At 39.0% G+C, this 21,514-nt stretch overlaps 2 protein-coding genes across 9 annotated transcripts in view; one reads left to right on the top strand and one right to left on the bottom strand.

Moving 5' to 3' along the window:
* LOC146520210 (BUB3-interacting and GLEBS motif-containing protein ZNF207-like) overlaps nucleotides 1–5,817 on the top strand; it is a 7,688-nt gene extending 1,871 nt beyond the window's left edge. Inside the window, exons 5-13 of one of the 5 annotated variants that reach the window (XR_014873698.1) lie at nucleotides 676–751; nucleotides 851–903; nucleotides 1,054–1,202; nucleotides 1,393–1,485; nucleotides 2,338–2,565; nucleotides 2,721–2,850; nucleotides 3,050–3,236; nucleotides 3,490–3,570; nucleotides 4,086–5,817. Coding sequence is in view for 3 of the 5 variants with exons in the window: in XM_085156876.1 (XP_085013002.1) it covers nucleotides 676–751; nucleotides 851–903; nucleotides 1,054–1,202; nucleotides 1,393–1,485; nucleotides 2,338–2,565; nucleotides 2,721–2,850; nucleotides 3,050–3,213 (893 nt within the window). In the remaining 2 variants the exon portion in view is untranslated. Of the gene's footprint in view, nucleotides 1–675; nucleotides 752–850; nucleotides 904–1,053; nucleotides 1,203–1,392; nucleotides 1,486–2,337; nucleotides 2,566–2,720; nucleotides 2,851–3,049; nucleotides 3,769–4,085 lie in introns of those variants that run through there. The other 4 variants (XR_014873697.1, XM_085156876.1, XM_085156875.1 and 1 more) reach the window with 4 other exon arrangements.
* Nucleotides 513–21,514, bottom strand: LOC146520209 (sterile alpha motif domain-containing protein 9-like). 4 transcript variants are annotated; one of them, XM_085156868.1, is made up of 6 exons: nucleotides 21,389–21,491; nucleotides 17,255–18,123; nucleotides 16,671–17,070; nucleotides 15,525–15,580; nucleotides 15,396–15,432; nucleotides 513–11,130 (listed from the first exon to the last, which is right to left on the bottom strand). In XM_085156868.1, exons 5-6 carry the CDS (start codon nucleotides 15,418–15,420, stop codon nucleotides 6,509–6,511), a joined length of 4,647 nt encoding a protein of 1,548 aa, XP_085012994.1. In that variant the 5' UTR covers nucleotides 15,421–15,432; nucleotides 15,525–15,580; nucleotides 16,671–17,070; nucleotides 17,255–18,123; nucleotides 21,389–21,491; the 3' UTR covers nucleotides 513–6,508. The 4 variants fall into 4 exon arrangements, with proteins under 4 accessions (XP_085012994.1, XP_085012995.1, XP_085012996.1 ...); XM_085156869.1 differs by having other exon boundaries at nucleotides 16,671–16,779; nucleotides 17,954–18,123; XM_085156870.1 differs by lacking the exon at nucleotides 17,255–18,123 and having other exon boundaries at nucleotides 16,671–16,779; nucleotides 21,389–21,514.

Raw genomic sequence — 21,514 nt, 5'->3', positions numbered from 1 at the left:
GGTCAGAGTCGTAACTATTGTGAGCTAAACCGGTACTCTCTTACGTGAATTTGAATGACCTCCTGTGTCTCATCTGAAGTAACTATATGATCCACAACGGGGCGTAATATATTGTATTTATCAATGATTGTAGGTGCTCATCAGTGATGTTAAACTCAATTTACATTATAGGCCACATACAGCACACTTTGATCATAAGTGGGGTAGATCAGTGAAACTCCCCTTTCTGTCAGTATAAAGAAGTTAAACTGCAAACAGAATCCATCAGATTATTAATATTTGAAAAAGCATTGAAATTTTAACAGCATGTCTCATTTATTTTTGCATGATAAAGTGACGTTCCTGTAGTGAATTAAGGAATCTTTCAGCAGACACTTTGGACTTAAACTGTAATAACTAAATGTGAAAAAGTTCTTGTTGAGTCACAGAATATGTGTTTGTTTATTCTCCCTCTTTTTTTTCCTTTTTATTTATTTATTTATTTATTTTACTGTGAGCACGCTGTAAAAAACTGACTTTTTAAAATCTCCTTCACATTTTCTAAAGCTAACCAATAGATAGGACCTAGAGTCTTTGGCCACAATTCTGGCCACCGGGACTTATTCCCCTGGTGCACATAATGAAGTGGCAGGATCGTCTGTTTTGATATAAGTAAAAATTTTTTACTTGCTTCAGGAATTCCCCCGATGATGCCAGGTGTGCCACCCATGATTCCAGCGACGCCCCCTGTAATGCCAGGAATGCCTCCAGGGTAAATCTTTGTCATTCTTAATCAAATCTTTCTATCAGTCAAACCCTATATATTATATATATTGTATATTGTAAACATCATGTTTTCTTATGTATTTAGGATGATCCCAATGGGTGGGATGATGCCTCCGATGATGCCCGGTGTACCACCAGGTAATGCCCTGTTAGCATACACCCTCAGGATCCACTTAGATCTCTGTAGCTCAGTTTCATTTATTTCTTTTTAATATTTTTAAATACTAAGTAACACTACTGCAGTGAGGTGTTTGCACACATAGAATTAATTTGTTCTGCTGGTATCAGGCATTCCTCCTCCAATGGGTACCCGTCCAGCCATCACTCACATGCCTCAGCTCCCGCCTGCTGCAGGCGTGCTGCCCAGACCTGCAGTTCCTGCCGGCCCGTCGGTGCAACCTGATGTCACAAAACCTCTTTTCCCGAGTGCTGGGCAGGTAAAACCTTTGACGCCTTTTTATCGCTGCACAGTTTTCACCTCCTCTCAGCATTCTGACAGGACAGTTTTCTTCAGTAAGAGATGTCTAAGCTTGCACGGGCTGATTAAAAAAGGAGACTTTACACAGGAATTCTTTTAATTGAAAGACTTTTCTGTTTACTTTTCTTTACTTTTTTCCTGTGCTACAGATGGCCGGTCAAGTTGCAAGTACAAGTAAAGCCTCACCAAGCGCAGACACTCAGTCCGCTTCCCCTAAAGCTCTGTTCCCTAGCACTTCACAAGTATGAGGCTGTCTGCCCTCTTTACTCTGACAACCTGCTGCTTTACAGCTGGCATGCACACAACTGTGTATAGTTTGCTTGTGGCGGGCAGGTTGAATCTCTTTCATTTGCAAAGCTGTCTTTTCTTCTTTTTTTCTTAATTAAAATGTTTAGCTATTTTTTTATTTGCTTTTTAATTTATCTGCATTCACTCAATATTAAAAATAGCTTCATCACCTTAAAATCAAATGTTAAAGTGAAGAATTATGTGGATATGTATAATATATGGGCTTCTGTTGTTGCAAAATATGACAGCATGCTCAGCACTTCATTCGTTTTTCAGCAGATCTAAAGAAACTGGTTTTATTTTAGTCAAACTTTGAAAGATTACTTATCATGTTACGATGGTGGAGTAAAATGTTACAGATCGATCTTATAGGCTTGGCATTAATATGGTAAAAGATTGTTTAGTCAGATGAATTAGATATTTGTACTGCTTCACAAAATTAGTCCTGTAAGGTTTCGTTTTGGTGTTTTAAATTTTAAAATGTAAATTTACAGTTTAGTGAGTATAAAAAATCTAGCGTCATAAATTCTCATTTTAAAAAAGAACACATGAAAGAAACACTTTTTGGTTGTCATCTATTACGGATACAAGGAAGAGTTCAAAGTATTAAAATTTCTGTCTATAGCTGTTCCAGACAAATGCATTTTATTCCTGCTCATGAACGTTATGAATGCCAAGGCTAAAAAGGACCAAATAATCGATATCATTGGAGTAATCTTGGAGTTTGACTAAAATTGACCCCCCTGTGAAATTCAAAGGTCTTTCTGCTGAGTGTCTCTAACCTGCTTTCCTGTCTCTTCCCTCAGAGTCAGCAGTCAGTGTCGGGGTCCCCTCACACTCCCCCCTCCACCACCTCCGACCTCGCAAGGCCCACTTTCCCAGCCTACACTCAGTCCTCCGCCGGTTTGGCCAGCCCAAATGCTGGCAGCAGTACGGTCTCCAAACCTCCCTCCACAGTAACCAGTAAGCCTGCCACGCTCACCACCTCCAGTGCAACCAGTAAGTTGATCCACCCTGATGAGGATATCTCACTGGTAAGTATTCTAGCTGGAACACTCTTGTTAAAGTAAGTAGTTATGCAATGTTCTTGTTATTTTAAAAAATATATATTTTTCTTGTTTTTTTCCTCCCAGCTGAGCTACACATGTCAAGTGTCAAATCACTTTTATTTGCTTTTTTTGTGCCGTAGGAAGAGTTTCGGGCTCAGTTGTCCCAGTACCAGTGCAGTATTCCTCGTCAAGGCCAGACCACCAGTGCTACAGCGTCAGTGGGTGGCATGATGGCTCCTCAGCAGCACAGCATGAGGCATCCCATACCTGGTATACACTGCTGGTAGTTTTAGGCCAACTGTAAACCAAAGAATTTAATTTAATTGGCTTAATTTTTTTGTAGTCTTGAAAATGTTTAACTCTATTTCAGCTTAATTGTTTTAGAAAGTGCTCTATAGATAATATTTGTAGAGTTTTAAAAGGGCTGCAGTAAAAATTATGTTTTTACCAATGAGCCTGGTCCTTGCAGGTCAGTATGGTGGGCCACAGCAGGGGATGCCAGGCTACATACCTGGGCGAATACCTCCGTATATTCAGGCCCCTCCCGTTGTTCCCCCAGTGTACCAGGGAGGCCCTCCACGGCCAACCATTGTCACGAGACCCCCTGTCATGTCTCCTGGAGGCCACTACTGAAGTCTGCTCCCTCTCTTCAATAGGTTTGGACTCTCAACCCTTTTCTAATGCCCTCAGCGGCTAGTAGAGAAACCAGTATTGGTATTATATTACCAAAGTATACTGATGTTCTGCTACTGAGCTATGAGGAAGAGACATTAAATAAACAGCAAAGACAGGAGCTGTAAACATCCCATGGCATGGGAAATATTACATTGCATCTATCAAAGACCTGTTTGATTTGATTCTGATTGAAACCATCTCTGTTTTGTGGCTTTTTTTCCTTTTCATGTTTAGGTGTATAGAAGTGTAGTAGATATGGTTCGTAGTGTTGTGAAGGCGCTGGAGTTACATGGGCAGTACCCACCCTTTATCAAGGCAAGTTTGATGTAAATACCTTTCTGTTCTAAGCTAAACAGTGAGGCCTTCACAGCACGTAGTGCTGTTGGACTTGTGTCCCCAACTTTGTTTGGTGAGGGCTTCTACTACCTGTTCATGCTCTAACTCTGTCTTTGTGTTGATATTTGTATGAACAATTACTCCCTTAACTCTAAATAAAGGAGGTATTTATTAGTATATGTATGACTGTGAAACTGTATTGTGATGAAATGTTAGATTTTTTTGTGTGATGTTGCTGGGCTGAGACGTCACAACAGGTTTGTACTCCTGGTATAAACTGCATTGTGACTGCTCTTCTGCTATTATGAAGGTGAACAGTAAAGATTGATATCTTGTATATGAAATGCAAAATGCTTGTAAATATTGTCTTTTATCTAGGGAGTCTTTTACTGATGCTCTGTACATGTCACTGATAGAATGCATTGTACAGGTGCATAACATCCAGATCATTAAAGGCTGTAGTGCTAAAACCCAGATTTTTCTTCTCCCTGTAGCAATGCCATTGGGGGGAACTGGCTGAGGCCCTGTCTCAGTGTAGCCCTGTTTCAGCCAGAGGCAAGTCTCACTGTTTTCTGTCTTCTCATTCATTATCAGGGGCCCTCACAGCTTACATGCTGTTGGATATCATTATCCCCAAACTTGCAGCAAGTTTGGTGAAGGTCCTTGTTTGTGTTCTTGTATTTAGGCATCTTTTTCTTTAAACATGTTAACAAACGTAAACAATATTTCATTGTTTGTCATTAAACTATCTACCCTGTCCTCCATTTACTGGTCAAGCTCTAGTCTGCCTGAACCCTAAGCCTGGATACTAAACTCAGTCTCAGTATTACTATCCTGATTCTGTTATCTTGTCCTGCGTTTTTGAACATTTTGTGTAATAGTGTGGAATAGATCAGTAAAAAACACATGTGATCGATCAGGCAGCACTGATCATGGTGGAAGTGTTGTACAAAGTGGATCTGTAGTAAATGACCTGTGAGAATGAGTATTCCTGTGCAGCCATAACCATGGAACAAGCAATTGCCACTATAGTTCAAAAGGGAAACTGTCACTGCTGCTTTTAAAATAAAAGGAGTCCATGCTGCTTCCATCGGCAAGAGAGGGAAAACCACCATCAGCTTTCTTGACAAAGAATGGCATCACAGCCAGGCACAGAAGAAAAAAGTTTTAAAATGAAACTCGACTTTCATTTTTAACCAACTTAAAATTCATAATTACTTTTTGGCAGAAGTTTTCTCTGAAATCGTTAGGATCTTTAGACCAGTGAGATCTCTGTGGGTGAGACCATCTGAAAAGTATAGAGCTTTCAAATGTATTTTACTATTAAACAGACTATTAAAGGCATATTAAAGGCCTAAAAGTTCTACAGCAGCATCACCATTTGCAGTTAAAATGTGTGGCAGGATGTTTGAATGAACAAACTACTTTTCACATGTTCCTAAAATGGCTTTACTACTTAATCCTGTTTGTTTTATTAGTTTTCCTCATTTGATCATTTGAATTGAACTATTTACTTGAAGGAGAATCTCTGCCAGTAATGGGTTAGTTAAAGCAGTAAGTACCACAACTATAATTGATTGATGATGTTTGTCAAATTGTATTTGGTATGGCATTTTTATTTATGTCTGACACAATCGTCTGAAAAAACTGCATCCTTCATAAATCTGAAAGGAATTTTATATTGGTGTGCTGCAATTGTTTTTCACTACTACTAATAAATGCTAGTGAGCATTTGAAAATGATTTCAGCAATATACAGATGTCATTCAGGCAGACTTTATTGGTAAGTATAGTCTTATTATTATTATTATTTTTAATTCTGTAAACTGTTTACTTCTTGAAGTATACCATTCCATGAAAGAAAATTAATTTGCTCATATTTATGAAATAATGTACTTTGCTTCAGTTTTCAACCTAAAACTTTCAATGTAAAATGTCTCAATTTAAATAAACCAATTCATAACTTCTGATGTATTTAACTTTATTTAACTTGTATTTTTTCTGCACTGGATGTTGAACACTGAGGTTTTCACTAAATAAATGTAAATGCAAATAACATTTCTACATTTCATGATACAAACACAAAATGAATACAAACAGTAAGTTATGAAAGTACTATCATCAAATATTGTCAAGTAGTAAAAGCAATGCTTGTGGGAAAGCAGTCTGTATTTACATGAACGTCTGTACAAGAACTGTATTGTCCCATATTAAAATGATCTCAGAACACATTTGCAGTCTCTCAAGAATATCCTTTTTTTTCCAGAAATGAGGCACACTTTGTTTCACCATCCAAAGATCATTTAAAAAATATGCTAACAACAGAAAAACACAATGTTCAACATTTTTCCAAATGTAAACACTGTTAAAAATAGTTTCAGAAATTATTTACAGTGATTCTTTTTCTTTTTTTGCATGTTTTTTTTTTTTTTTTTTTTTTTTTTTAAATGACTTTTTGAACATTCTTCTTTTTTATTTTTGTTATCCTTTATTTATCCAAGTAAAAATGTAATTTGGATTAAAAACTATTTTTTAAGACATTTTTGTGGGCAAATTTCACAATTTTAGAAGTAAAGAAACAACATTGATATCAAGTCAACACAAATGTGAATCAAATGTAATTACCGATATGAACTACTGTTAGAACAGTACAAGTTTAACTCCATATATCCATCCCAGTAAGGACTTATATTAATGCAGCATTGTGTGCATATGTGTCACAGTTGTCATAATTATAAAGATCAGTGGTACATGCAAAAAAAGGTATTTGGAACTGAAACAATAACAAACTCAGAAAGAAATAACTCGTGTTTCACACTGGCCTTATTAAATTTGACTCTGTAACTTTTTATAGCTCAAGATCATGTAAACTAGATTTACTATTACTTATTATTTATTGGAGAGTTACACTGAAGACATTAGTCCATCACTTCGATGTCACAGGCAACTACACCGTCAAACGAAAAGCCCAAGTAGAAGTTAACCTTTTCGTTTCTTTGATGCAGGGAGTGACTGTACACAGGAATGACTCTGATCTTGCTGCCTTTGCGTCCACACTTCACAAACAAGGTTTCATTTTCTGTCCACCCTTCAACCCGTTTGAGAAGTTGCACAACTTGTTTTGTCTTCCATACTTCTCCTGTACGCCATTTTGCGTTTCCTAGAGCGTTTCTGTGAACAATCTTGTTAAGACCTCTTGCCTTTCCCAGATAGAAGTGAGTTATGATCTTGCTTTTCCTCTGAGACCTATGTTGAATCTTTTGCTCATAGAGTTTTTGAAGTGCATCAATGGCAGATAAAAGAATTTCAGTATCATTATGACTGACTTCATCACTTGTCTCGGGCCAAAACAGAAGGGAGAGAAGGAAGAGAGCATTTGCCGGTGACATGTTTTTCCCTTTTGTCACAAATCTCTTGCTGAGTTCTTGTAGCTTTTGAAGGGACAAAAGCTTTGAGGAACCAGGTAGAATACAGCTGAGAGCTATCTGACAAAAGATGAAGTTTGTGAGTTCTGTTGGATCAAGATCATTCCAGGTCAGGTTTTCTGGGTACAGGCTAAAGATTGTCTCAAGTTTTTTTCCTGCTTTCTTTGCATTTTTGTCATAAAGTAGGGAGAGGATGGATGTAATGTTACCTCCACCAAGATTGTAGGTCCTCATCTGTCTTTGGAATGGAGAAAGCTTTTCAACTGGACCAGCCATGTCAGTGTCATCGCTTTCATTTGCTAGACCACTCTCATCTGATGCATTGCAGAAAAATCCAGCATATACAGCACTCTTTTTTGTCAGCCACTCTCTTGGCTTGTGCACTTGCTCTGCATCCCTTGCATCAAGCTCTTCATCCTCCTCATTACGGTCAGTTTGAAAATAGCTGAGTTCCTCAGAAATGCACTCAAGTGCTTGGCTCAATCTTTTCTGTAAGCCTTTCAACTGCTGATGAAACTTCTGCCAGGGTGTTTTGACCTCTGCTGGTATGTAGTCTGTCAGCAGGTAGTCCATAAGCTTATATTTTCCGTTTGAAAAAACGTCTACTCCTGACAGGAATTCTAGGAGGCTGCAGCCAACATCTACTTCCCCATAATATGAGCTGTTAAGGTTGACAGTCTCTTTTTTTGGTGTGTTTTCAGAATCCCGAAAGGCAGAAATTCCTCTGAGCGCTGTGCTTATGATTTCAGTGCACCTTTCAGGAGATGGTTCTTTTTCTGCAAGGGTATACAAGTGATAAAACCACCACTTATACACTTGTCCCACTGTGTCGAGTATAAATGTGTCACGTGGTGCAAGAGATTTTGCTTCTTTGGCCCATTCAAGAGCCTCTTCAAATCTATTATGAGTGTAAAGCAGCCGAGCAAGCTGTTGTGCTACAAGTGCATCTTTTCCTAAATTTATGTAAGCAGCTTTCATGAGATCAACAGCTTTCTGAACACCCCCTTTATCAACATTGCAGACATGCTCAATAAATGGTGAAAAAGTTGTGTCTTTAGGATCTCCTCTGCTCTTCTTGTTGCGTCTAATGAAAAGAGCTCTGACAAGCCTCAGAAATTCATCTCTGCCAAACCTGTGATTGATCAGTACCTTATCACTGATGAGATCCGTGGCAATATCACTCTGAGGCAAATTAGCAGACAGATGACTCAGAATTTCTTCTGCCACCAATGGATGAATAATTCGTATGGATTGGATGTGTGTTGAACTTTGGTTAAGGTGGATGAAAATGAGCCTGGCTTCTTCACTTAGATGATCCACAAAGGCATGGTACTGAGTTCTATCCATATATGTTGCGATGCCAAGAGATGCTTCACAGTGTGACACAGATATGTATGAATCTTTTACGTAGCAATTCAGGAGAGCCACGAATCTGATGAGACGAGTTGTGGATGATGAATGATCGGTTTTATCTAGAAGATTTTTTACAAAGTCTTTAATGTAGCTTCGCTCGAACCCTTTAGTCATCAGTACAAATGTGAGGATAAAGTCCTCACATTTGAACTGATTCAAGTACGGTTCAAGTTGCTGTTTGAGGTGCGCCAGCTTTTTTGAGAACAGAAGCTTCTCTTCTACGGACAGTTTGTGAGTGACTGCAACTGTTTTAGATGATGATTTTCTGCATATATATTCTGGATCGTTTGACCTGCTGCAGATGAGCAGGATAAAGCACAACACAGATTGACTTATCTTTTTGGTTGCAATAACATTTTGAAGGTGCACTTTGATGTCATTGATGTAATGTGGATTGTGGTCCTCTAGCAGGAGCAGCACTGGGAGACATTTGCTTTTGTCTGTCTCATTATGTTCCCTCAATTTCACTGCATCTTCACACACAGTTGTGATTTCCTTACACTGCTTAACAACTGCACATCGCACTTTATTTCTCCACCTCCAGAGGATCTGCCGTGCCACTGTACTTCCACCACTACCTGGATGATGGTATATGTTCACACTCTCTATGGGGTGTATGGCTTTGAGACGATGTGCTATTTTGTCTAGCAAGCTATTTACTTCTTTGTAGGCATCTCTCTCTATAATTTCCCTGCACTTGTGTTTATCAGCAAGCCAGAAGTTGATCCAGTTTATCTTTCCACCTCGATAGAAGTAGCTCTCAGTTTGTTGGATTTCCTCCTCACTCATGATCTCTAGTTTTGTATCATCACACTGATCAACACTGATGACTTCCAAAGAATCTAGCTTAGCCTCTTCATCAGACGTTAGGAAGCATACGCCTCCATTTGGGACTGGTAATGTCCTTGTGGATTGATTTTTCAATAGTTGAATGCTTTGAACTGTGGCATCCACGTGACTCAGTGGCATTCCAACAATGCTGATTTCTTTGAGATCAGAAATGGGGGAGGACACCTGGGCAAGACTTGACCACTTCTTGTAGTTTTCCTTTGACTCTGATACGACTGCCAAAAATTCATGGCCAGTCATTTCTGAATAGAATTCATGGAAAGTCTCAACAAGTGGCTGTTCAACATCAGACATGAGCAGGAAAAGGACAACAAATGACCCTCTGGGAAGTATCTCATTGCAGATGAGTGACACTACTTTTTTCAGTTTCTTTTTTCTGTCTTTGAGCCAGGTTTTCTCATCACAGGGTTGTTCTCCACCAGGAAAGTTGTTTATACCATTGCAGAAAATCCAACTTATTCTGTCAAAAAGTTGTAAAGACTTTTCGATGTCATTAGTTGCAATTCTCTTGTCTTTTGCATAGTCATCAAAAAAGTGAGTGTTTATTGCTGGTTTCTGTTTCTTGTATTTTCCACAAAGACCAGATGTCTTTGAATCTGGGTCAAAGTCAAACACACAGAATAAATTCATGTGAACTAAGAAGCTTATGTTGTCAAGATGTGCCGGCTGAAATTTGTTTGTTACAACAAGGTAAAACAGAGAGTTGTCCATGTATTTTCTCCCACATGTTAGGAGGATAGAAAGTTTCCTCTTTTGATCCTCTCCAAACTCCAGAGGAGTTTCATTGCTTATAGATTCTGCCTCCTCTCTTTCTTGGTCTTTTTCTCTCAGTCCTTGAATGAAAAGAACAAGGTCGTCTTTAGGTACACGTGGTGTTTTTGCTCCAACTCTGTAATAGGGAATTTTCTCTTCACACTTTACTTTGCCTTCTTTCTCAGAGAATTTAGGAACACAAACAGAGTAAAGCTTATCTTTTACAATGCTTGCTTTTGGGACGATGTCATATTCAATGACCCATGTGTTCCCACTACTTTCCTTGTCAAGCACCTCAATGAATCGCGGGTTTCTTATGCATTTTCTGGCATCAACTTTGTGTTTTGACTCTTCAAAGCATTTTTCAATGTAATTTAATGCTTCTGTAAAGTCTTCTTGGTTGTTTACAGGTATCCCGATGATTTCTCCATGTTTGTGAGTTCCTGTGACTTTATCCATGATGCCAAAGTGAATTGTCCCATTTGCTCTCATATTCATGCATGCACATGCAAATCTTAACACTTCACTGGCTACTTTTACTTCTAGCTTTTTTGACTCTAGTTTGTGCGCAATCTCAAGTGACTTATATTCATGACATGGAACCATCATGTTTTCAGTCCCTGTCTCAGGAGGAAGCACATGATGTTTCACGTACCTGAAGTCCTTTTCATCCTGGTCAAATTTACGATAGTCACAGGAAACCACTTCTGTAGTGGATATGCTATCATTGCTCTCTGTAGGAATAGTTTTATCCTCTGCTCCATCACATAGCTCGTGTGATGAAATCTTTGGTTCTTGTCCTACATCTGTATCAGCTTCTTTTTTGCCATCTCTACACTTACGAGGAAAATCACTTTTATTTTTTATTTTCTGCTCTTCCGGTCTTAAAAGTTCATCTAGTTTCTTCAGCAGGTGTTTAATTTGGCCACTTTTCATTCCAATTATTTCGTTGAGGAATTCCCGGTCTACACTTTCGAGTACTGGTCCCGTCACTTCCGCCTCCAACATTTTTACTCTGTACATTTCTTTTATTCCAATGGATTTCAGCCAGGAACTAACATGAGATTCTGTCCAGCTGTTATACGGCAGCTCACACCACTCTGAAACAAAATTTTGAAATCAATTAAGTTATTTACATTAAGTTACTTACTGCCACTTACACCCAACAATTTGAAATAACCTTGTAGTATACTTAGTATACTATACTTGTCTCGGTGGAGTTTAGTAAACTCAGCTCTTTGCTCCCTCAAATATAACAGGAAACTGGAGTAAATTCTACCATCTCACACTTCTGTTTAATCAGTTCTTTGTTTGACATTTATTCAGCTCTGTGAAAACTATAACTTCAATCTCAGCCAACCCGATTTACAAATAAAACACTGAAAAAAGCCAAACAATAACATTTTTAAGTTATCTAAGTGACTAAAGCTGGGCATACACTGTGCGACTTTTTTCAGTCGTGTTATTCAGCTTCTGCACAAACTGTACGATTGACTCGCAGGGGTTAGAAGTTCGTAGGTCACAATGCAGGGTCTCACACTATACAGCCCAATGCTCTGATGCGACCCGATTGCTCACACTGTGCGTCCATAAAAATGAAGGTTATAACAGAAAATCTGTCGCTCGCTCTCCCTCTCTGTCTTTCACTCACACAGACATGCACACCACCACCATCAACTTTGCTAAATTGCTAATGAAAAACATTGATCAGGCAGCTGTGATTGAGCAGCAGTGTAAATCCAACTATTTTTGCAGTTGTTGTGGTCGTGATAATTTTGTGAGGCCACATTGAAAAGGCTCGGATGAGCTTTCCAAAGTTCTACAAGTGCCTCCATCGCTTGTGTCCAGATCACACGCTGCACTGCCGTGCTACTCCGTCTTTTTCACCGAAATTTATGTGTTTGCGCGTGCGCAGTGTGAGAAGCTGCGGTGACACCCTCACGACGGTCGTGAGGATTTCACACAGGGTTGAAAACGATGTGCTGGGAGTTCGCTGTTCTAGCCGGCTCTTGTGAGCCTTGAACCCCCGGCTAGCTTTTGAGCTGGTGGGTAACTGATGTCTCCGAAAACGTCAGAGCACTTGTGATGCTAGCAGATATTTGAAGTTTACACAGCTACATTCTCGCCTGAAAATATCTTAAAAAATTATTTTGTGACCCAGAAAGAGTAGTAATCAAACTAAGTAGTTGCCGCCATTGCTTGTATGTTGTCTTTGCAGATGTTTGTAAAGAGCTCAAGATGTGTTAGCAGTTGTCTTTATCTTGGACACACTTTGCGCTTTACTCTTATTTTGATTGCACAAAGAACAAGAGCACAAAGGTAATGTTCATATTGCCACTCCTCAAAAGTTGTAGACTGCTCAAAAAATTTTCCTCAGCTAATTAACACACACAAAAAAACCCTGCACTGAATTGATCTTGTAGTTAGACCCATAACAACACAGTAGAAATGTTACCAGGGTAACCTGATTGTCTGAAAAAAATAAGTTTACGATAATTGTGAAGTATCTCATTTATGCTTAGAGATATGTAATTTTTCGATATATTGATAGAATGTCTCATCCTTATTTAGGTCTGCTGAGGGTCTAGGTGCACTCTACACATTCTTAAGGTCATGAGGAGGTTGCATCTTGTCTGTGATATATGGTATGGCAGAACACATACATATCTGTTCAGTGTCAAGCCTTAGTTGATTGCAGCAAGGAGGACTTTCCCAGAAGACTCCTGGCGCCAGCTATATGGGGAGTTGTTCACGGGGTCATATTTTCACACACACCCACACGTACACACAGATATCCTCTATTCACACAAATGCCTATTCTAACATGTCACATGTTAATGAAACTATGCATATTCATGTAACAAGAATAAAAGGAGTGCTACGGGAAAGCCGGCCGAGAGTCTGACGGAGTTCAAGTAAAGGAACGGCGCTTGACCTCGGTCGGCCTCCCTCACGCGCGAAAATATATAAAGAGCTCTGTCTTGCATCTTGTTTTGCTGCTGCAGTAGGTTGTCTCATATTGTTCCAGCAAGGTTTTTACTTGGATAAACCTAACATCAGTGATTTTCTTGTAACCCCCAAACATAGGGGGACACTGCGAGTGAACAGTCTCTGGGTCTCACTGACAGAGACCTAGAAGATATTTGGGTTAAATTCGCACCATATGGCTGAGATGGCATCTCACATCCAGCGGCTGGGAGGACAGCCAGTGCTGAAAATCCCACTTCCTCAGTACTGCCTGAGGGGTGAGAGAGGCCATTGGCTCTGTCAGCTGCAAGCAAGCTCTTAATAATTCAGTTTTGCTTCCCTTGCAAAATTGAATGAGGTGCTGGTGAAATTTCTAATAATTTTGGTTTTATTTTAATTGGTTTTTATAAATACCCTTGGTATTTATTATAAGGTGAGATTTCTATTTGTCTGCTTTAAGCCTAACAATCTGATGACCAAAATGACATCACCTAAATTTAAGCATACTCAACACGGAAACTATAATATAATTTGGTCTGCATGGGTCTTGAAGCAGCTTCCATAACAAAACAGACCCAGAGCTATTTTAGGCTTCTGGGATGCTGGTGGAATTGCAAGAATCATCTTCCATTTAGCGTGATCAGCTCCTGTGGCCACGACAGAGCTAAAATGCAATGAAGCCCCCCCCCCATTTATTCCAGCCCAGAAGAGCTAAACTAGTTTAATTAAGGCCTTGTTTCCAGTGGTGTCTTTGTATAGTAAAATAGCTCTTTTATCCATGATTGATTTATAATTAATAAACAATTTTAAACATTACTGGTTTTCAGTTAAAAGATAAAATTTGAGATGCAATTTAAATGGGCAGTAAAGCATTTTTCATCCTGATTCATGGCTATTATACAGTAAAATGGTTTCTCGTATTTCTTAGGGAAGATATCACAACAATAAAAATATCATATTAACATTATAACCTTTAAACAAAAGCCATTGCTTGGAATATAAAGGAGAGAGCATTTAACCATTAGCATTTAAGTATTAATATTATAGGCTTTGGCAAACTTTTAATGGTCAGTTTATTCCTGCGTTTCAAGATTCAAGAAGTTTATTGTCATGTACCTCGTGGTTATGCAAAGCAATGAAAATTTTTACTTTGCAGGTTCCCTTCACACAATTAAATATCAACTAACTAAACTAAAGAGTAAACTTAACTCTGAGCATAGAAAATAGCATAGAAAATAATAAATAAATACATTTACTGTATTTTTCAGGCCATTAGGCACACCAGTTTATAAGGCGCATTACACGAAACAAAACAGTCAGATAAGTCAAACTTTATTTAACTCATTCTTCTTGCTTCCTCCACTTCCGTACCATTGATTAATCGTTGTTGCAGTATATTAATGAATAACCTTGTATTGTGGATGGATTATCTCAGTTGTTCTCCTGACTGAAGTTTGGTCCGTTTACAGCATCCTGCCATGTGATTCCATTTGTCCCTAACCATCGATCACGTAGCACATACCAGCTAGTCTGACTTCAGTAACCCTACAAACATCACTGCTGTTTAGTTTTCTGTCTTCATTTATGTTGGAAGTGATAGCAGAGGTGTACATTTTAATTTTTTCAGAAATCTCTCAGAACATGGTATATCATGTTTAGGTGGAAACTAGCGAGCAAACGCCCTGCTAACTTCTAACTCTGTTAAATTTAATAAATTCTGTTTTCATGGATGCCTTGATGTTGAACTTTATTGTTACACCTGGTAGAGCAGCAACGCTGATCAATTTATTATAGATGAAAGAATTTAGACAGACTCAGTGATGCCGCAGAGTTCGTTTGACTTTGGCACCTGAAGCGTAGTTTGGACCCAGATTACTCTGCGAGGCTCCTGACTACGGCAGCCGTAATGCTCTGACAATCCATCAAGCGGTGTGGCTTCGTAGCTCACCAAAGTCAAACGAAAACATTTTTTGACAGATTTTTGAGCGCCGTGTACCACATAAAATTGATTCAAGGTCGGTAAGCACAACCAGAATTCATACACTGATGATTTTTGAGAAAATTCATTAAGTGCGCCTTATAGTCTGAAAAATACGGTATGTTAATACAAATTTTAATCCAAATATTACAGTGACCTAGTTATATCAGTACATTATTACCAAGAAATTTACTACTTATCAATGTTTTATCAAATTAGTAGCAAGCAGTAAACTAATTTGAATTAAATTTGAATTAATATTACATTAAAGAATTTCCCAAATATGAAATGAACAAAGTATTTCTTTTTATTCTCTGGTTACAGATTGAAACATAATTGTATAAAGGAACTGTACTTTTCTACCTATATTAGGCCTTTATTTCTAAACTGGTCTTTTGATATACAGCATTTAATACTTACCCATGGCTGAGCAGCTGCTTTCCATTTTTTATTGTTTCTATAAATAGCAAAAACACTACGTTTAATATTTACTATGTTGTATTTTCTAATAAATTGGCTTGCACGGGTGCAGTAGAAGATCATACTTACCACATCGACAAGACTATAGAACACCAGTTTAGTTGATCATCCCTCTTTCAGTATTTCTGTTGGTGACAAAATCAGGACGCTCTCAAATTTTAAAATGAAATGTTTGAAAATGACATGTATCCAAAATTCACTGTTGATATACACAGATCAGGCATATTGGGTCAGGGTAATGAGTGGCCAAGGCTCACCAATACATATGGGCAGTGAGGGTTGGCCTATTTGGTAAAAAGAATGGACAAACTACTGGCTGCTGAAAAGGTTCATGATGTTTCTGATAAAAAGGCGACAGAATACACAGTGCTACAGTTTGTTGCATATGGAGCTACATAGCCACAGACCTGTCAAGGTGCCCATACTGTTCACCACAGAGAAAGTGCCAACAATGTGCACGTAAGCAACAGAACTGACCATGGTTCAATGGAAAAAGATGACCTTGTCTAGTCTTTTTTTTTCTTTTCTGTTTTTCATGTTTTTTCATGTGTAGACATACTGCAAATCAATTTCCCATTGGGGACAATAAAGTTAAAGTTACCACTGACCATAAATCACAAAACAGGTATGGTTCAGGAATGGTTCGAGGAGCACAGCAATGAGTTTGTTGTGTTGACTTGGCCTCCAAAATCCCCACAGAGCATCTGTGGGATATACTGAACAAACAAGTCCGATCCATAAAGCCCCAAACTTCAAACTTGCATCTTGGTCCCATCTTGGTCAGGGGTGTTTTGGCAGCAAAAGGGGGACCAACAAAATACAGTGGTTGTAATGATATGCCTGATCGGTGTATGTCTTCAGTTTTATTGACCATAAATGAAACTGTATGCTAGGTTATGTATTTGTCGTAAGGTATTTCAGACAAGCATAAAGGATGAAAGCATAAATTGTTCTGAAAATAACACATGGTGTCAGTTACTTTATTGAAATAAATTCATTCCCTTCATATGAATACAATTGTTGTTCCTTCAGTACACATGGTCTTGTATCCAATGCAATGTTTTGCAAATAAGTACTTAGATGAGGTAATTAATTCGAACAAAACAATTTAAACAGTGCTAAAAGAATAAATGATATCTGTGGTCTGAATTTCTGATTACTGTTATTCGGTTTCTGTGTTCATGCATCTTATGATAAGTTCAAAAAGTCACTTACTCCAGTGATAGGCATAAGTCATATTCTCTTTATGGAACTGAAAGAATTTCCCTCATCCCAGGGTTAACACACTCTCAGATATTAGCTTTCTGCTCCCTGGAATGAAGCCCTGGAACAAAAAATGCTGTATTGAAAGCCAAGTCAGAAAAAAGACGCCTTTCAGCTATTGCAACTGTCACAAAACGGCTGTGTGCAGGCAAGAGAAGGACCCAAACGCAAACTCACAGAGAAGAAACTTAAACTCAAAAATGCAGCTTTATTCGCTGAACAGAAGGAAACAATACTAAACTACACACACAGGGAAACACAGCCAAGAGAGAACACGATACTGATACAGAGAAACACAGGGCTTAAATACACTGCGGGATAACGAGTGAAATGAGACAGAAGTTGAGCACAGCTGGGAGTAATTAGACTGGAAGAGACAAGGGAAGCAAAACTAGAAACACTCACATGAGACACAGACCTTCAAAGTAAAACAGGAAACACACTGACTGAACTCAAGACATGTAAACTTAACAGACTGGGGAGACAGAACATGGGACAGAAAGGCACAATAGAAACAACATGGAACATAGGGAAACCATCACACAAAACCTAAGAACTCACTTGACAACCATAGCTGAAACCTGACAATAATCAAAACAGTACAACCAAGGGCTTAGAACATAAACTATAATATAAAATACAAGAACTCAAAATGCTGGGTCACAAAGATCCAAAACCATCACAGCAACAGATGCTTTCTAATCTAACTAAGTTATAAGCTTTATTTTTTTGTGATTTGCAATCTTAAACTACAACTTTGTTTTGTTTTTTACTTATTACATTTCCAGAAATAAACACTCTTAGTCTTAAAATGTAATGACCTTTCTTGTTTGACGGGTGTAGTATATACTAGGGCTGGGTATTGTCCCTTATTTCTATAACAGATTCAATTCTAATTCTAATTCAGTCCTGATTCAAGTCAATCCCCGATTCGATTCGATTCTGTTTTACTCAGACTGACAGAAATATTATAATTCTGATCATTTATCGGTACATATTGTTGAGAATAATAGATTGCTTAATATACATTAGAGTTAAGGAGACTATAGAGTGTGTGATTGCTTGCAATATTATAATATGGCGGTTGCTAGGGGGTAGCATATAAATAGAAAATATTCCTGGAATGTGAACAAGGAACTGGGGTGCAGGGCAGGGAAACAGTTAACATCCACCCCCAAGACAGGAAGCAAGAGTTACTGAGGGTGAGGGACAGACAAATGGCAAACGGACCGTACCTTAAACGAGTTGGGGGTTAGGGTGTCAGCACCCCTGGTCACTTTACTAGTATTTTTCCATTGTCGTGGGTGTTTACTCTAGGGGGAGGAGACCAAAGACTAACTGTAACTGCTGTGCGGAATTCTTCAGATCGGCCTTTAGGATGCAGTCTGCTGATCTCCAGATGCATCTGTAAGGAAAATAGATAATAAAAGAATTGCGTGAAACTTGGAAACACCTCTGCGTGATCTCTACCAAGATAAAAGGATCGGACAGACCAGGTGTTGTGCCAAAAAGTGATTGTCTGCCAGAAAGTGATTGCCGTTGTTGTGCCAAAGTAGGTATCCCCAACAGAATTTGTTTCCCCTGTGCTGGGAGCACGCAAGAAGTACTGATGTTTTCATTTTGTGAAAAAGTGAAAAATTAGTATCGTTACATTACCATTCAGTTTGATGGTTACAACAGAAAATTATATATTTATTGCTCACGGGTATCAGATGGGATTATTTTTAACAAACCATTAACGTTTTGGCTGATAACTATTTTTATATTTTTATTCTCCTATAACTTTACTATATAAAGAGCTAAATCCTCCAAGGTTTCAGGAGTAATGCGTCATAATAAGAAGTGTTTGTGAACGAAAAATCAGCAATGTGGGATACTGTTTGTCCGTGATTTTCACAGGGGGAACAAATTGTGGCAGGATCAGCCTGATATTATTTGTATCCCACTATAACTTCGTTGTATAAAGAGCAAACATCTCAAAAATGTCAGGAGTAGTTAGTCATAATAAGAAGTGTTTGTAAACTAAAAATCAACAATGCGGGATACTGTTTGTCCTGATTTGGACCAGTAGCGGTTTTAGATACGGGCGACGCGGGCGGTTGCCCGGGGCGGCATCGTGGTGGGGGCGGCATCACGGCTCGTTCTCATGCTGCCCCGACATCATGCCAGCGCATATTGGGAATGGCATTGGTTGTATCGCCCATTTGCTGGGAGTAAGGGCGCCCCCCGTTTGCGAGGTGCGCCTGCTGCTTGCGGCACAGGGAGGAAAGGGCGGGGCGGCGGCGGCCTGGCTGGCTGGCTGGAGCAGCAAAAATGACCAACTCGCAAAATAAAACAAATTACAAACAAACCAACAAACACGAAAACACCAGACATTATAATACAGACTTATAATTTGCACCGATGTTTTTTCAAAATTCTATATGAGAAAAGTGAGCACGAGAGCCCTCGGTGCGCCTGCTCGCTGCTGAAGTCAAAGTAAACTTTATTGTCATCTCCGCTACATACAGTACAGTATATAGAGAGACGAGACGACGAGGCTCCAGTTACAACAGTGTGAGTAAACAAACAACATATATAAGAAGAGTAAGAAAATAAATATACACTTTAGGACCAGGGGTGAAGGGATCAATAACAATTTAAAATGTATATTTTATATTTTGTTGATCTAAAGTCTCACACACAACCCGTTTTTAAACTCTAAAAAAAAAAGAGAAAAGAAGAGGAGGAGTGTAGCGACTTCCACAGTTGCTAGAGGCCGGGGACTGAGCCTGTCTATTTGCCTGTCAACTTTACGCAATAATGCGAGAGGTGGAATTGCTTGCTTGTTTATTAAAGTGCTTGAAAAGTTTACAGAGCAATGTGATCGGCTCGCGATTCAAACTCTTAAAACATCACAGGCTCTAATGCAACAAGGGGAAACTCGTTGTGCTGCGGTCAACAAAAACTACGGCTACCCAGCCCTGCTCTCTGTCAAAAGAGGAGGTGTTCGCCCAGGGCGCCAAACAGGCTAGGACCGCTACTGATTTGGACAGTCCAGCGTGTGCTCCCGACGCAGGGGAAACAAATTCTGTCGGGGATACCTAATTTGGCACGACACCGTCCTCGGGAGCGCGCGCTGTTGCTTGAAACTGCAGCGCCCGGATTATTTTCATTGACAGCTACTTCCGTGCAACTGATATAACGTGGAAGAAAACCCCAAACACATTTATGCCTTTGTTGTTAGGCAAAGGTATGCATTTATGGAACTTTAATGATTCGTGTAATCGAATTATGACGCTTGTCAGAAGTTTACTTTCAGTGTGTAGCGCAGTCACGAATGACTACACGCATCACGATGGAATAATTAATACCTACAGGTTTAGTATATCTACTCTCGTTGTTCATATTTTTTTTATAAGACTGTCGAATAGTAGTTAAAACAATAAAGACCTATTGTGCCAGTATCACCATGACGCATGTTCGGAATAACGACTGAGAACATGCCATTTTAGGGATACCAAAAAGTGATTGTGGCCTATAACTTGTCACTGAAACAATATTTCCGCTTCAAACTTGTTGGGTATCATCCAGAAGGGCTATATGTGACATATTACATCCCAAACAGTCCCTTAGAACTGCTGAATAACTTTTAAAAGAAGACACAGATAATATGTCATTTTCAACCTGCCAAAAAGTGATTGCCGCCTATAACTCGTCACTGAAACTCGTCACTTCAAACTTGTTGGATATCACCCAGAGGTGTTGCATGCGACATTATATCCCATGGTTATATCCCAAACAGTCTCTTAGTCATAGGGGGGTATGACTAAACGTCATAATTCGGTTACACAAATCGTTAAAGTTCCATAAATGCATACCTTTGCCTAACAACCAAGGCATAAATGTGTTTTGGGGTTATTTTCCACGTTATATCAGGTGCACGGAAGTAGCTGTCAATGCAAATAATCCGGGCGCTGCAGTTTTAAGCAGCTGCGCGCTCCCGCAATCACTTCGTCTCGACAACATATTTTTATATCTATGTATAAAAACAAAACTGAGACGCGAGAGACTTAATCAGAGCTGTAAGCATCACAGCAGATGCCTTTGTGTCAAAGTAACTGTGGATAAAACACAGATAACCGCCTTAAAAAATATTCTGCAGTAGAACAAAAACGAAAGAAAACCACGAATATGAACATTACCTGATGGTACTAAAGTGAAGAAGAGGTTACAGAAGTTTGATTAGAGACAGCTGCTAAGCGTTTTGCAATTTGGCATACTTTACATTAGCTGCTTCGGTATTGAACAGCAGAAATGAGGCTTTCTTTTCGGAAGTAATTCTTTGGACCCCCCCCCCCCCAAAAAAAAACAAACAAACAAAAAAACAAAAAACAAACAAAAAACAAAAAACAAAAACAAAAGAACAGCGGCGTATACATCAGTACACAACGTGATAAGCAAGCGGATAATGGAGAAAACTGAGATTTAAGATGGGAAACTGTTCTTGAAGTACACGGCGGTTGTTGAAATTGTTTTGTGAGCTTTAACCTAAGATTCTGGTGTTTCTGGCAAAATACATTTATAAATAAAAATTCAGGATTTAATTAATCGAGATCGCATTATTAAAACTAAGATCGTTTTGAATCAGGAAATCGATCTTTTAAACCCACCCCTAGTAAAGTACTTACCTAATCTGATCAGTAGACTTTTACACCCTTCCTGAAACTGGGGATTTGTGGGTTTGTGCTGCACAAAGAACTGCTTTAGTGATCCTGGGCGTGTCTTTTCTGACTGGGACTAGGCACTACTGAAAA

The sequence above is a fragment of the Neolamprologus multifasciatus genome, chromosome 4 (genome assembly GCF_963576455.1).
Source record: "Neolamprologus multifasciatus chromosome 4, fNeoMul1.2, whole genome shotgun sequence".
In the NCBI taxonomy this organism is placed as follows: Eukaryota; Metazoa; Chordata; class Actinopteri; order Cichliformes; family Cichlidae; genus Neolamprologus; species Neolamprologus multifasciatus.
Note: the sequence above shows the minus strand (reverse complement) of the source record. Positions and strands in the feature narration are given on the sequence as shown.